The 17,800-nt window shown below is 37.0% G+C and overlaps 1 protein-coding gene across 1 annotated transcript in view; it reads left to right on the forward strand.

Annotated features, from left to right (window-relative positions):
• Positions 1-1,177, forward strand: part of ECT2 (epithelial cell transforming 2) — a 58,314-nt gene extending 57,137 nt beyond the window's left edge. Inside the window, exon 23 of the mRNA XM_049775245.1 lies at positions 1,088-1,177. Within this exon, the coding sequence (XP_049631202.1) occupies positions 1,088-1,177 (90 nt within the window). The remainder of the gene's footprint in view (positions 1-1,087) is intronic.
• Positions 1,178-17,800: the final 16,623 nt, after the last annotated feature.

Consider the following 17,800-nt stretch of genomic DNA (forward strand, 5'->3'; position numbering starts at 1 on the left):
GCTCCACCCCAGTGGTAGCAGTCTTAATTTTGCTATATTATTAAGAAGAAAACTACTAGGATGTTTTGAATGTACTTCCTTTTAAACATCAAAAGCATGTTTAATAATTCATAATTAAAAGACAATAATCTGAATCATGGAGCTACTAAATAACTGAAGTTACAGTTACTAGTTGTAAGCCAGTATCTATTCCAGTTAAATTATATAATATACTAGGCTAACTATTGTTTTATTTATTTTTACATATTAAGAATTTTTTCTTAATTTATTTACACACCATGGTTACAAACATGTTCGTAATTGGGTTTCAGCCATAAAATGCAAACCCCCTGTTCACAGTGCAGCTTTCCTATCACTAGTGTCCTCTATTTTCCTCTCTCTTCAAGATAGGCATTGTACCTCTTGCTCTCTAATCATTGTCATAGTAGTTATTAGTGTAGTTATTTCTCTAACTGCACTTACCACTCTTTGTGGTAAGCTTCATTATAGCATGATTATTCCAGCCCTCATCTCTATTTTCTCTGGGTATTACTATTATTATACTGTCTTTTATTTTTCTTAAATTCCACAGATGAGTGAGACTATTCTGTGTTTATCTCTCTCCCTCTGACTTATTTCACTCAACATAATAGTCTCCATATTCATTTATGTACAGGCAAATTCTGTGACTTCATTTTTTCTTAACTGTTGCATAGTATTCCATTGTGTAGATGTACCTCAGTTTCATTAGTCACTCATCATTTTCAAGCATATGGGTTGTTACCAGATTTTGGCTATTTTAAATAGAGCTGCAATGAACGTAGGCACGCAGAGGGCATTATTGTATCGTGTTTCTGATATTACTGAGGTATATCCCTAGTAATGGTATAGGCTGGCCATTATTTTAAAGAATATTAGCTTTAGTATTTTTTCTTACTACCACATCCTTAATGTTAATTTCTTTAATCAAGGAGTTTAGTATTTTCAGATGTCTTTTACTCAGTTTCAGTGGCAATTTCTTAAAAGGTAAAAATGATATGCATGATGCTGAACTATGTTAAAAATTTTAATAAAAACTAAATATATTTTATGTATTTTGTCTTTTCAGGGCATTCCATCTCCCTCCCTTGTCAGCCTTCCTTCCTTCTTTGAAAGAAGAAGTCATACTTTAAGTAGATCTACAACTCATTTGATATGAAGTTTGAAAGAACTTTTAAATTTCTGGAAACTTACAAACACTTCACGTTCAAATGAGAAACTGACTTAAATGGTACTTGTTATTAGCATTTGGTGTAAGCTGGAAAGAAGATAGGTAACACTACGCTGTGCCATTTGATTTTTTCTTCATTTAGAAACCAATAATTTAAGTTATTTGTAATATCTGTAACCCTACAACCTAATACAGTAATTTTTATTGATGAATGTAATTACCGCTGTGTAATGTTGTGTAATGTCCACAAATGAATTTTGAGAACTACATATTTGTATATCTATTTGTGCAGAAATTAGGTAATATAGTACTTGCTAGATAAAAATTTGTATAGATTAGATTATTGGAATCTTATGTCACATATGCTATTTATAGTAGTGAATTGATTGCTCCTTCATTGTATTTTCAACTGTTTTCATGATCTAATGTATGTATTTAGAAAGATTTGTCCTTACTAACAAAATAAGTAGCCGGGGATTGTTCCAAAACACTTTTGTGAGTTCAGATATGGACAGAGAAATTGAAAAATACTGTATATTTTGCATAAACTTGATATTGGTGTACACTTATAGCTGTTTTAAAAGCAATATATATATATATGGTGATTGCATCTATAGCAAATACTTATTTAGTTGATTAGTTAGTGTTGGGATTTTATTTTGGAGGACAGACCATGATGAAATTGTGGTAAAAATTCACCATTCTTTCAGAAATAATTCTATTGTTGGCACTAGTTCCACTAATACACTTTAAAATATTTAAATATTTGTATGGCCAACTTTGTATCGTGGTTACATATTCAAATGTAAAATGGAAATACATTTATTTGCTTTTGTAAAATAGTTTTCAAACCCTTATGTTATCTTTCACAAGTTTAATAATTAGTTACATAAAAATAGCTTTCTATAACATGAATAAATGCATTTTTATTTTCTGTCTGTTCAAAGTACTGTAAATGTCATTGTCATTTAACAGTTTTCTATCATCTGCTTTACTTAGTGTGGCTATGTAGAATTTTTTTCTATGCCATGTATGTAACACCTTTGAATGGTAAATGATCATTTACTGATATATTTTAAAAGCAGTTGTAGTAGTAAGAATTTTGTAAATAAATACTTAAAACCTATGTTTATGTCTTATGTTTAAACATATCATTCCTCTCAACAAATTTTCATAGGCTACTATGAATACCTTTTCTGATCTGTAATACATTGTGTATTTGCTTATATGTTTGATTATTCCTTCTTCCACTAATTTTTGTTCATTTTATTTTTGGATCTTTACTTGGTGGTGCTTGGTTCCTACTTAGTGCTCAGAGGATTCTGTGGTGTTGGGTGAAATTGTACCTGCCGATCCAGGACCTAAGGTGATTGGTTCGAATCCCGGCGTCCCATATGGTCCCCCGTGCCTGCCAGGAGCTATTTCTCAGCAGATAGCCAGGAGTAACTCTTGAGCACCGCCAGGTGTGGCCCAAAAACCAAATAAATAAATAAATAAAAATAAACAAAAATAAAAATAGACACAGCTGAGGAGAAAACTGATGATCTAAAAAAATTGAGAAAATGAACCAGAAAGACTCAGAGTTGGACTAAGAGGTGTTTTAAGAGATTAAAACAAAGAAAGAAGAACAATTCAGCATTGTCATAATTGGACAGATGGAAAGAAATTTAAATTGTGGGAAGGGAGCATTTGAAGAGAAAAGGCTGATTTTTCTACATTTGTAAAGTTATGAAACAACCAAGTATGCACATCAAGTACTAAGTAGAATTTTATAACAACATAATGGCAAAGTCTAGGAAAGAAATCAATGGAGAACCCTAGCATGCTAATGAATAGAAAGTTTTAATATAAAGATGTCAGTTTTCTTCAAACTAACCTATACATTTAAATTGAATTCAAGCAAAAGTTTTTATATTGGAGGGATGAGGCTTATAATAAAAGAAATAAAATGTTAAAAAACAAAAGCCACAGGAAAGAAATGCACATGTATTGAGAACTGTTAAGATTCAATCTTCAAAAGAAAATGGAAAAGGAAAACTGCCAGAAGATAAAAATAGGAGATTGTCATGGTTATTATGCAATTATTTGCATGAATTTGAAAACTGTTAAATGAAAGAAAACATATTAATTAGGCCAGATGAGAAGCTGGTTGGTTTTATATTAAAGAATACTACTAGGGGCTGGATTGATGGTTCAGCGGTTTGCCTTGCATGCGGCGGACCCAGGGCAGACTGCGATTCGATCCCTGGGCGTCCTATATGGTCTCCGAAGCCAGGAGCAATTTCTGAGTAGTCATGAGTAACCCCTGAGCATCATTGGGTATGGCCCAAAAACAAAACAAAAGAATATAGTCCAAAACTAAAATTCTTAAAAAAATAATACATTTAGCCTCAATGTTTGTTTTTAAAAATAAATAAAAAATAAACCCCAAATAGAAGAACCAGATTGAGGAACAATTTGGTGGGGGAAACTGAGCCACCCTGGCAGTGGTCAGGGTTTACTCCTAGCTCTGAGGTAGAGATTACTCCTGGCAGGCTCAGATGACTGAATGGAGAGTTATAGAGATTGAACCTGCAAGTCAAGAGCCCTACCCACTGTACTGTTGCTCTCTTCTTGAGGAAAGAACATTTCTAATAAGTTTATTGTTATCTTGAAGTCAAAGTAAAAAGCAACCTAATCTCATTCAGAACTATCAATTAAAACTAACGTTAGTATTCTAAATATTAGCAATCAATTCTACATTGTAGCAAGAGATGAATGCCTTTTTAATAAGTTGAATTTATCTTTGGTATTCAGGGTTGTTTTAACAACACAAAACCAAAGTAGTTCACCACACTAGTAGAGAAAGAGGAAACTTACATGATCATATCAACAAATATATAATAAATTTGAAAATTTATTATTGTTACCTTTCTTAAGGTACTAAAGCAGGGGTCTCAAACTCGCTTCCCGCCGGCCGTTTGCGGCCCTCCGTACATTTTGTGTCCCTGCCCTAGAGGAATCTTGTTTTAGTTGTTTGGGTCATACCCCCCAATGTTCAAGGCTTACTACTTTGCACTCAAGGATCACCCCGACTTTGCCTCCTGCAGCCCCCAGGTAAATTGAGTTTGAGACCCCTGGATTAAAGGATGTTCTTTAGAGAAATTCTACATTACACCATGATGAAATCTTTAAAAATATTTCTTTGAACATCTTGAATGTAGTGGAGATTATAACCAATGCAGAGATTATTTCAAAAAAGAAAAATTTTTACAATTTGAGAGAATTAATTACTTTTTCACAGGAACATTATTGTCCATGGAAAGGGAAGCCTATAATAGAAAAATAATATATATTTATATATTTAAAGTTAGTTTATTGCTTTACCAAATATATAATAAAGAGTTTAAAACTATTTGTATAAGACTAGATAAATTAGTGAATTTATTGAACAGAAATCAGTTTTTTAATTAACTGAAGTTGTATCTAGGGAAGTTTACACATCTAAGTCTGCAGATATTAGGAGTAACATTGCCCCTGGAAGTGCAATAGACTCAAATTGGAAATAATCTCAATTTCTATAGCAGGATGGATGAACAAATTATAGCATAGTAATCAATGTCAGTGATAAAAATTAATACATTTTACCTATATGCAATTAAAAATTAGTTCAGACTCATACTAAATTTAAAACCATGTTAGAAAGTAGATATTGTTAAAAAAAAATTAAATTATGCAGGACGGAGTGGTGGTACAAGTAGTTGGGTGTCTGCCTTGCATGAGCTAACCTAGGAGATGGAACACGGTTTGATTCACTAGTGTCCCAATGGTCCCTCAAGCCAGGAGTGATTTCTGAGAACATAGCCAGGAGTAACCCCTGAGCAACACTTGGTGTGACCCCATAACCAAAACCAAACAAACAAAAAATTGAGTTATAGATAGCTGTTAACATTAAAGAAGAGCAAGGGGAAAAATGATAAAATTCTGGATGACAATAATTTCTTTTTTTAATATCTATTTAAGCCCCATGTTTACAAACATGTTTTTAGTTGGGTTTCAGTCATAAAAAGTACCACCCCCCTTCACCAGTGCAACCTTCCCGTCACTATTGCCCCTGACCTCCCTCCTTCTCAACCCCTTGCCTGTCTTCAAGACAGGCATTCTATTTCTCTCACTCGCTATTATTGTCATGTAGTTGTTAGTGTAGTTATTTCTCTAACTGTACTCATCAATCTTTGTGGTAAGCTTCATTTCATGGACTGGACATTCCAGCCTTCATCTCTATTGTCTCAGTATTATATTTGTATTTTATTCTTAAGACTTACAGATAAGTGAGAGAATTCTGTGTCTATCTCTCTCCCTCTAATTCATTGTGTTACCCTTCCCCCCAACTTCCAGCCTATCTCACCTGAGAGGGAGACCCTCTCTTACCTGGGAGGGGTCTGGTTGGTAATTTAAGGGGTTACCTCAGGGCAAGAAAGGCTCAGCAGGAGAAGCCTCAGAAGGAAGATGCAGCATGGAGAGATGAGAGACAGGATAGATGCAGGAGCAGGAAAGAGGCTGCTTAGCTTAGAAGTGATATGAGATATACACATGGAGGTTAGGGCCTTATATTAATAAAACTTCATGTCTCCTTCATAAAACTTCATGACTGCAGTGGGTCATTTCCTCACCGATATCCTGAACCATCAGACCCACTTGCCAAAAGGTGGGTGCAGGCGCTTGGCCTGGCCGAGAAAGGCCTCACTATCCATCCACAATCATCCACCACCATCAGGACTGTTATTAATTTAATAATTCATATTACATTCAGCATAATAGTTTCCATGTCCACCCATGTATGGGCAAATTTCATGACTTCATTTTTTGTGGCAGCTGCAGAGTATTTCATTGTATATATGTACCACAGTTTCTCCCCCCCCCCCCCCCAAGTATTGCTGTGTGAGAGGAGTTGGGGCCACTCCCTGTGATACTCCCAATGATACTGGGCCAGCAGTTCAAATGGTTTGATTCCCAGACCAATGGGGCTGGAAGCCACGAGGTCACCCCAACAAGTGCTCAGGAGTTTCCAGGACCAAACTTAGCAGTGCCAGAGATCGAATGCAGGGCCTCATGTCGGCAAGTCATGTACTCCAGTCCTTTGAGTTAATGCCCCATCACCTCATATGTGTTATTTTAAATAATTGTGATTATTTCTTTGGAGAGGGTGGTTTGTGGCTACAATGGGCAGCATTCCGGGAATTACACAGTTCCAGGAATTGAACCGTAGACAATCATATGTATAATAATTTATTAGAGTGCCAATAAAAATAAAATCACATCCTGTTATAAATTTCTCCCATATTTGTCTGTACTACAATTTCTTTTGCCATTCATCTATTGAAAGGTTGTTTCCAGAGTCTGGCTATTGTAAATAGCACTGAATGAATGTAGGTGTGAGGAAGGCATTTTTGAAATGTGTTTTTGTGTTCCTAGGGTATATCCTTAGAAGTGGTATAGCTGGATCATATGGAAGCTCAATTTCCAGTTCTTTTGAGGAATCTCCATATTGTTTTCAATAAAGGCTTGACTAGAAGGCATCAGCATGAATGAGAGTTCCTTTCTCTCCACATCCCTGCCAGCACACTGATTATTCTTTGTGATATGTGCCAGTCTCTGTTGTGTAAGAGTGTACCTAATTTTTGTTTTGATTTGTATTTACATGACAATGAGAAGTGATGTGGAACAGTTTTTCATGTGCCTTTTGGCCATCTGTATTTCTGCATAGAGGAAATGTCTGTTCATTTCTTCTCCCCATTTTTGGATGAGGTTCGATTTTTTTTTCTCCTTAAGTTCTATCAGTACCTTGTATATTTTAGATATTAGCCCCTTATCTGATGGATAGTTATGTAAGTACTGGGTAAATAGTTTATCCCATTCCATAGGTAGCATTTGATTCCTAGTCACTTTGCTTTGAAGTACAGAAGTTTCTTAGTTTAATGTAGTCCCATTTGTTTGTTTTTACTCCCACTTGCTTGGACAGTGGTGTTTCATATTTGAAGATGCCTTTATTTATTATTATTATTTTTTGGGGTCATACCTGGCAGCACTTAGAGTTTACTCTTAGCTCTGCGCTCAGAAGTTGCTCCTGGCAGGCACGGGGGACCATATGGAATACCGGGATTCTAACCACCATCTGTCCTGATTTGGCTGCATGCAAGGCAAACGCTCTACCACTATGCTATCTCTTCGGCCCTGAAGATGTCTTTAGTCTCAATATCATGGAGTGTTCTGCCTATGTTTTCTTCCATGTACTTTTGGCTTCAGCTCTGATAGCAAGGTCTTTATTTTTGCTTGTTATTTATTTTGTTTTGGCCTTTATACATGGTGTTAAAAAGAGGTTTGAGTTCATATTTTTTTATGTAGTTGATCAGTTTTTCTAACATCAACCCTAGAAGAGGCTTTCCTTGCTTCACTTTCTTGTCTCTTTATACCCTTTTATCAAAAATTAATTGATTGTATACTTGGTGGTCAGTCTCAGAATATTCAAGTTTATTACACTGATCTGAGGGTTTGTCTTTATTCCAATGCCATGCTGTTTTAATGACTATTGCTTTATAGTACAATTTAAAGTTGGGGAAATGATGCCTCCCATCTTCTTTTTCCTAAGGGTTGCTTTAGCTATTCATTGGCATTTATTGTTTCAAATGAATTTCAGGAATGCTTGATCCACTTCTTTGAAGAATGTTATGGGTATGCTTAGAGGAATTGCATCAAATCTCTACAATGCTTTGGGGAGTATTGCCATTTTAATGATGTTAATCCTCCCAATCCATGAACAGCATATGAGTCTCCATTTCCTTGTGTACTCTCTCGTTTCTTGAAGCAGTGTTTTGTAGTTTTCTTTGTATAAGTTCTTCACCTTTTTAGTTTAGTTGACTCCAAGGTATTTGAGTTTGTGCTGCACTATTGTGAATGGAATTGTTTTTTTTTTTTTTTTTTTTTTTTTTTGGTTTTTGGGCCACACCCGTTTGATGCTCAGGGGTTACTCCTGGTTATGTGCTCAGAAATCGCCCCTGGCTTGGGGGGACCATGGAATTGTTTTTTTAATGTCCATTTCTTCTCTGCCATTATTTATGTATAAAAATGCCATTGATTTTTACATAATAATTTTGTAACCTGCCACTTTGCTATATGAATCTAGAAGCTTTTTAAGATAGTCTTTAGATTTTCTAAGTATAAAATTATGTCATCTGCAAACAGTGAGAAGTTGACTTCTGTTCTATTTGGATGTCCTTGATAACTTTTTCTTGCCTGATTTCTAAGGCAATTACTTCCAATACTATGTTAAAGAGGAGTGGTGAGAGGAGGCACCTTGTCTTGTCAGATTTTAAAGGAAAGGTTTTTACTTTGTCTTCATTGAATATAATATTTGCATGGGGTTTTGTTGTGCTAAATGGCCTTGACTATGTTCAGAAAAGTTCCTCAATTCCAATCTTGTTGATATTTTTTTTAAATCATGAATGGGTGTTGGACCTTATCTAATGCTTTCTCTATATCTATTGATATAATTACATGATTTTTATTTTTTCTGTTGTTGATATTGTGTATTATCTTGATTGATTTATATATGTTAAACAATCCTTGCATTTCTGGAATAAAACCTATTTGGTCATGGTGTATGACCTTGATGAAACATTGGATCCATAAAAATTTGATATTTGTATATATTGCAAAATAATCACCAGAAGACTAGTTAATAGCCATCATCATGCTTAGCGCCAATATTTTGGGGAAGGGCTAAAACCTTTTTGGATAGTATCAGCAGATTTACAGTATTGTAACACAGTGATTGAACTATAGTCACTATGTGGTATGGTCCATCTCCATGACTTAATTATAACAATTTTACCTTTCTACCTTACTTCAACCATTTTTGCAACCCTTGTCTTCATCCCCATTTCTTGAAACTACCAGTCTCCATCTATAAGTTTTTGTGGACCTTCCAAGTGCTTGCAAGGCCCCAGGCTCCCACCAGTGGCTCTCAGCCAACTAAGCTATTTATCCAGCTGAGGTCACCAAGAAGTCCCTATTTGACAAATCTAATATAGACTTCGTATTTGATCAATTGTACCCATCAGCACTGTTTTCATAAACCATTCTCTCCTTAAAACAAAACAATCACAACAAAATCGCACAAAATAATAACCCAAACCCCACAAAACAAATGAACTCTCTGGCTGACAAGATAGTAGAGTGGATAAGACCCTGTGCTGACTTCACTGTACTGACTTTGTGGCTAACTTGACTCTTCTTCCTTTATTACTCTTCAACAGTCCTCATTGAACTACATCTCAGTTTATTTCTCTGAATATATTACATAGAGTATTTTCAACTCTTATGTATTGATGATCCAAAAATCTACCTTTAATCTTTATTTTAATGTTTTATATTACATAAGCTTTATTACACACATATATCTCTATCTCTCCTTCATATATATTTTACATTTCCATTATATTTTATAAATACATAACTACAAATGTCTGTAAAACTTTTACATTATATTTTATCAATGCATACTACAAATGTCTGTGAAACATCCTTGGTGATTTAAAACACTTTACTTTTTGCTTATTCAGACTAGAAATCTACTCTTCATACTTTACCCTTCAATACTCTTTGTCTTATATCTCTATTACTTTCTCTGCCATAACCACCAAGTTTATCACCACAACCAAATACCAGGCAATAATAAATCACACTTGATTTATGTATCTTTTTTTCCCTCATAGTCTGGTGGCTAGACACTCTCCCTTACAATCTTACGAAGTATTTTATTCCCTTGGACATCATATGTCATACTTACCCATACTTATCCCAGGAGTGTGACTTTCTTTCTGGATTTATTTTGGGTTACACAAACACTGAATTTCCGACAATCAACGTTCTGGTTGATCTAGTAGATCTTTTTGTTTGTTTGTTTGTTTTTGAGCCAAATCTAATCTTGCTCAGTGCTTACTCTTGATTTTGTTCTCAAGGCTATCAGGCTCAGAAGACCATATATGATGCCATGGATCAAACCTCAGATGGTAATGTGCAAGGCAAGTGTTTTTTTTTTTTTATCAACTATGCTATTGCTCTAATGAATTTTTATTTTTATATTTTTAAATATTGGTCACATCTGTCTTGCTCAGGGATCACTCTTGATGGTGTTCAGGGGATCATTCATGGTGCTGGGATCAAGCCCAGTTTGGCTGTGAAGTTCTGTGCTATATCTCTGACCCTACTACAATTAACTTAATTAGGAGTAAGAATGGAGAACCAGAAGGAGGGAAAGTCAGTAGTCTCTTTTTTATCAAATTGGGCATCACTCCAAATTACAGTTGATTGTTCTTGTAAATATTTTCATTTGTTGGATAAAATAAAAACTATTATTTCTTAGCTTGATGTATTTGTGGACTTTAAAGTTCCTAGAAATTCCAGTCTATATTTGATGAATTCCCAGATATTTTTGATACCCTAAAACTTACTAAATTCCTAGGGATAAATATGGAAACAAAGTAACAAATACCCTAGGATAAATTTAGTAAGAAGAGGCAGGACTGGGGGGCCGGAGAGATAGCATGGAGATAAGGCATTTGCCTTTCATGCAGGAGGTCATCGGTTCGAATCCCAGTACCCCATATGGTCCCCGTGCCTGCCAGGAGCAATTTCTGAGCCCGGAGCCAGGAATAACCCCTGAGCACTGCCGGGTGTGACCCAAAAACCACACACACACAAAAAAAAAAAAAAAAAAAAAAGAAGAAGAAGAGGCAGGACTAAAAGGGTTTGAAGTAGCAGCCCACAGGAAGTATCTTATTTACCTCCTAATTCATCTTCCTCAGTCTTTAGTCAACAAAGTTTAAAAATCTTCTTAAAGCAAAAATTATTACAGTATTTTTATGTCTCTCCTAGAGACATTTAGGAAAATGACATTCTATAGCATATTATAAAATGAGTTGTCCCTACATGACTCTTCAGGAGGGACTCTTCATGAGTGGTCCCTTCCTCCTACCACCTTATGGAGGTTCTTCTGGAACATCTGAAGGAAACTGACCCTGCATGTCCCTTGAGTTATTAGAGATTCAATAAAATAGATTAAATAGAATTTATTTAAGAAAAGTATCAACTAAACAAAAAGTGAGGGGGAATAAATGGGAAGAATAAAGAATAAAGGATTCAGATGAAATAGGAATGAGCATAAAACTAGGACATGTTATGACATGTTATGACAACAGTTTATATGGGAAACTGTCCTAGTTTTATGTTCATTCATCTCTCATGTGGGGTCAGTTTCCTTCTAGATGCTACAGAAAAAAAACGTGCTTATATTCATCATAGTAATTATGCATTATGGTAAGGCATTAATTTAAATTTTGATTTTTAGGCTATACCTGATAGTACTCAGGGTTCCTTCCTGGTCCTGCATACAGGGATCATTCTTGACAGGGTTTTGAGGGTCAACTTTAGGTTAGCCACCTAAATAGCACCCAACCAAAAATATAGTGATACTACCACTCCAACCTCTACTCCGTTACTTTTTTAGAAGAAAAATTGTTAATTTAAGCTTTCTGGGGAAAAAACTGGTTAGGCTCCTCCACCAACCTCCAAAAAAAAAAATAATAATAGCTGTCATACTTCCCAGGTATCTTGGTCCAAACTGATACCTTTGTGGCTTTCTCAGAAAGGGAAGGTGGGCAGATTTCCCTTTCTGCATTAACTATAGCAGCCCAACATACTCTCGCAAGAAATAGTCCGTCTCCTTGACTTAACCTTATCAAACTTCCAAGCCACCAAATTTGTTTCAGATCTATAGGTCCTGGATAAACTTTAATATTTTATAGCAGTGTTAGTCCAGTAGAATCACAGGAAATCTTAATGCCAAGTTACATAGTACGTAATCTATTAAGCTCAGTGAGCCTAAACAGTAGCGTGAAGGTTCAACTAGGACCGAGTAAATCCTTAGACACGACTTAAATTATACCATAAAGAGATATAACAATCATTACAAATTACCCTTGTTGATCTAAGTTTTGACAATTCTATTTGCCTTTGTGTTGTAACAAGCAATATGAAGCAATTTGTGCCTGCATAGAGACAGGCTATGGAGGTGGGTGGGAGACTAGGGACTGGTGAGGGGAAGGTCACTCTAGTGGTGGAATGGATATTTGAGCATTTACTGCCTGAAATGACTATATTAAGAACAACTTAGTAAATACTATATAAGTGAGGAAAAAATCAATTAATTTATTTTTTAAACTAGACTTTCCATTCCTGACACAGAACCTGAAAGATAATAGGTAGATGCTCAATAACTATTGAAATTGTTCCTATATCCACAGATGCTGTAACTGGGAAAAAGTGAGCCAAGCATAGCAATGAATTGAAGAACAATCACATCAAGTGTTAATGCAAATGCCTTTGGGTTTTAGTTCATCTCAGAAAGTGTTCATCTAACATACATATTAGGTGTACTTTAGGAAGAATACAGATTTTAAGCAATGCGTAAAAGTGCTTACCCAAGAGATGTGACAGAAGTGCCAGTTCTGATGTACTACAGTGGTCCAAAGAGCTGTCTTGATGTTACTGATGGAAACAATGCTCCACAGATCATCTGCCTGAAAGTGTGAAAGCATAACCTGTCTAGAAGTCTTTTAGAGGAAAGTGTTTCAGTACTCTACATATATTGCAACACCATAAGCTGAAACTAGGAAAGAAGTTACATAAACCTGGATGAAATTGGGCAGTGGTAAGTTTAAGGCTAAATTTTTTTTTTTTTTTTTTGGTTTTTTGGGGCCACACCCGGCGGTGCTCAGGGGCTACTCCTGGCTGTCTGCTCAGAAATAGCTCCTGGCAGGCACGGGGGACCATATGGGACACCGGGATTCGAACCAACCGCCTTTGGTCCTGGATCGGCTGCTTGCAAGGCAAACACCACTGTGCTATCTCTCCGGGCCCAAGGCTAAATTTTTGTAGAGTTTAAAACGTGAGTGAAGGCACTATTGTATCTCCCCAATAAAAATTTACCTTCAAGAAATCTGGTACTGTTGCAATTCTTGGCAGTGTGGCAACAAAGATCATGGAAAATACTGTATTCTAAGAAATTATTTTTCAGTTTGAAATGGTTCTTCTAGTCTGACTTTATTTGTAAAAGAATAAATTCAGCTTGATACATGGTTTCTGATTTCCTATAATGGAAGATATGTAATTTATTATAACTATTTTTAAAATAATTGTACAATTATTTACTTGATAGAGAAAAATGTTACTATTTTTGAGTTAAGTATTAAGGTTATCTTCGTATAAATAGTATAAACAACTGTAACTTTCAACTTTACATGCTATTTTTTGACTGAAATTTTCTTTTTTTTTTTTTTTTTTTTTTTGGTTTTTGGGCCACAATCAGAGGTGTTCAGCACTTAATCCTGGTTCTGCACTAAGGAATCTTTCCTCGAAGGCTCTGGGTACCATCTGGAATACTTAGGATCAAACCTGGGTCAACCGAGTGTGAAGCAAATGCCTTAACTACAGTACTATCTCTCCAGTCCTATTAACTGAATTTTTTGAGGGGGAGGGGTCACACTCAGCGTCTCTCAGGAATTAGTCCTGGCTCTACGCTCAGAAATGGCTCCTGGCAAGCTTGGAAGAATCATATGGAATGCCAGGAATTAAACCTGGGTGACCACGTGCAAGGCAAATGTCCTACTCCCTGTGCAATCATTCAGGTTCCTTAGCTGAACCTTTTAAGAAGTTAAAAGTGTTTGCATATGCAATCTTTTCCCATTTTAATGTGCTTATGCAAAAAGGAAGAATGACAAAAGGTATTACTGGTGCATATGAGGGGCTGAGGTATCAAGACCAACAATCCCCATAAACTTTTTTCTTACGTGGCCTCTAGACAGAGACTTGTTTACTAGAATTCTGTACAAAACAGATCCCGAGGATGGGGGAAATTGTCGCTACGTGAGAAGATATTCGGTCACGGATATGCTTATTGGAGGAATGTAATTAAAGAGGTATTCAAAGGAGCTTTGTATGTCCTTTTCAAGTCTTGAAATAGGCAGGGAAGGGGCAAGATCCGTTACCCAGCTTCAACTTGTGAGTTGGTTTTTGGAGTCCCAGCAGTCACACATCAGTGAATGTCCTCAACCTCAGGGCTTCTCAGCCACCGAATCCCATAGCAAGCAAAAGTCCACTGTAGAGGACGGTGATGGGAGAGGAGTCATCAAAAGTGAGTCTATAGTAGCTGAGTGTCGGTGTTTCTATATTTTCACTTTGGGAGCTGGTTGACATCTGGCTAGGGTGGGGGGATGTTCTGCTTTGTGAGGAATTAAGCTCATGGAGTATTATCCTGCAGGTCTTGGGCATACCATTTCCTTTACTAGGAACAATCTAAAATTATGAGCATTGTGGAATCATGGTTAACAAAGTACAGTTGTGCGCCCACGCGTTTTGGAAATGAGGACTGATGAGAAAGGACCCCCGTGTAAGGAGGGGTCCCCCTCACAACCACATTTATGGCATGGAAGGGGCTGTTTTCCCTTTCCCCACATCCCCGGAGACCCGGCTGCTCGGCCTTGCTGTGAAGGTCTGGCTTGGTAGTCTTATCTCCCTGCTCTAGGATCCAGTTCAGGGGTCCTGTTGGAAAACTCCTCCATTCAGAGACAACCCAATTACCAGTTCCAAGAGGAACCATAAAATCCTGGTATCTGGGGTCTGCAGAGCTGGTCACCAGCCTACCCCAATTTTATGCATTAGGGAAGGGTTGGCTTCCTTTCCCTCACACCTCGGAGACCTGGCTGCTCGGCCTTGCTGTGAAAGCCTGGCTTGGGGGTCCCATCCCCCTGCTCTAGGGTTCAGTACAGGGAGATTACATATGCATACAAGTTCTTATCTAATAGAGATGGGAGCACATTTTAAACTGCAGTGGGACCTTACACCCTGAACTTCTGGCATAGTGACTTGACTTAGACTTCAGCTGATCAGGCGTTGACCATTCACCCCTGAATTGTGGACTGGGAGGCACTACCCAGGAATTCTTAACAAATTATGCTGACAGGGGCTGGAGAGATAGCACTGTGGTGTTTGCCTTGCAAACAGCCAATCCAGGACCTAAGGTGGTTGGTTCAAATCCTGGTGTCCCATATGGTCCCCTGTACCTGCCAGGAGCTATTTCTGAGCAGATAGCCAGGAGTAAACCCTGAGCACCGTTGGGTGTGCCCCCCACCCAAAATCAAAAACCAAATTAAGCTGATAGTTCAGTGTAAAGGCCCAAGGAAAAGATAGTGTCAGCATTGTCCCACTACCAAACCCCACCCTCACCCCCAAAGGTACCAGAGACCTAAGAGTTACTGCCAGCAGTACTCAGGCACCTCAATGACTGCACCTTAATAGGTACAGGGACCATGTGGTGCCTAGCATCAAACTGAGTGGATACAATGCACCTAGCTTACACCCTAACCACTGTACTATCTCCTGGCCCTATGTCCCATTTTTGGAAAGGTTTGGTTTTTACTTTAATTTAATGTGGAACATTAATTTTCAGCATTATTATTATAATGTTTGCCATTCAATATAGAGACACATTAAGTGTTAGGATTATAAATTCAATGTTTCACACTTGCAGTCAATCAAAATAAAACGATCCCCATATCTAGTTCAAATAGATCTTTGTTTCTTATGAACACTCTGCTGCAGATGTCCTGCATCCCTAAGCAAAACCTTTGTGGGGTCAGTAAATCTTTACGGGGGGAAAGCGGAAGCAGAGTGGCACTCAACGTTTGGGGGCCATCGGAGAAAGCAAGCTGTCTCTTTCCTTTCTCTCTCCTTTTTTCCCCTCTTTCATTCTCATTTTTAAGTGCACGAAGTAGGAACTCATCAGAGTACCTAGGACTCCCTAGACAGCACCAGGTTCAAGACGAGAAGGTATACAGGTAGCATGGGTCAAAATTATTCTAAGCAACAATTTTTTTCTCATACTATAAAGTATATTATAAGAGCTAAGGGTTCTGTTATATCACAACAACAGATACAGGAATTCATTCAATTCCTAGAGACGTATAGCCTCTGGTTTATTGAAAGAGGTACTTTATGTTTGGAAGATTGGCTAAATGTACAGGAGGATATTCAAGACATCTGCAGCAAACCTTCATCCAAATCCTCAAATTTATACTATATTTGAGTTTATATGGTTTTGGAGGCATAACCTTGTGCTCCTCAATACATCCTACCCTCACCTCTACTTACAACCACATCCTCCTATATCCCACCCCAGAGTGTTGTTTAGCAGAGAAATTTTTGGCTTGTTTGTTTTGGGTCTCACCCAGCAGAGCTCAGGGAGTGCTTCTGGTTCCTCACTCATGTGTCACTGTGACTCTGAAGATCATATGGGATACCAGTAATCAAACCCAGGTTTGTATACAAGATAAGTGACCTATACTATGTACTATTTATCTGGCTTAGAGATTTAAAAACAAATTGGGCCACACCCAGATGTGCTCAGGGCCCACTTCTCAGGGCAGGGCAGGGCTCCAAGAGCTCATATGTGGTATTGAGAATCAAACCCAAGTCAGCTTCATGCAAGGCAAGTTCTCTACCTGCTGAGCTATTTGTCTGGTCCCAGCAATCTTTTTGGTGCACTATTCAATATATAAATTTTGAGCCACACAGATTTAGAAGAATAAAAACAGGTTACTTCCTTAATTGGTTTTATCCTCAATAGGCTTACATTTGTTACCCATATTTTAGAATTTTGTGTAGACTTCTCCTCTGCTGATGTTTTCTTTTCTTTTTATTCACCTTAGGTATATTATTCCTTTACTCTTGTTCAGTGAGATTTTGGGGGGGGGGTAATCATTTATGCTTATATTGCATTTGAACTAGAATTCCTACTTGTAATTATATATTTATACGTGTACACATATATTTATATATTAATTTATAATATATGAAAACATACTTAATGCATGCAAACGATATTTTCAGGTAAAATAGGGTTTGCTTGTCTTTTTTTTAATTTTTATTTTGACCATATTGGCTTACATATCTTTCACATTAATTTTTTAGGTACATATTAACATTGAATCAGGGGAATTCCCATCACCTAATTTGTCTTCTCTCCACCCCCGATCCCTTTCTGCAACCTATATCCCCCACCAACCTCCCCCCTCAGGCTGCTAGAGTAAGTGGTCCCCTCTGTGTCTAGCTTACTACTAGTAATCATATATCTGTTTGGTCCTGGTACCTCCCTTGTTTCCCCCTCTATTTGAGAGGCGGAGCTAGATAGTTTGAGTTATGTGGTTTTGTTTGAAGGAAAGAAAAGCAATAGAATGGGGTAAAAAATCAAATAAGCTGAAAATGGGCGGAGTCCTTTAAGAGGCTTTTAACCTCAGTTCAAGAGAGAACAGGAAAAAGGTAATTGAAACACCGCAACAATACAGAAAGAAATATCAAATAAAATATCCAGTGAGCAGTGCAGCAATAAAGACAAGCACCACACAATAGTCTCGGTCCTGAAATCAAACCATTCCAGAGTGCAAAAAGAAAAAGATAAAATAAAATAAAATTGGAGACATCAACTTCAATATCTACTCCAAAATACTTATGTCAAAA

Source organism: Suncus etruscus, chromosome 6 (assembly GCF_024139225.1).
Source record: "Suncus etruscus isolate mSunEtr1 chromosome 6, mSunEtr1.pri.cur, whole genome shotgun sequence".
NCBI lineage: Eukaryota > Metazoa > Chordata > Mammalia > Eulipotyphla > Soricidae > Suncus > Suncus etruscus.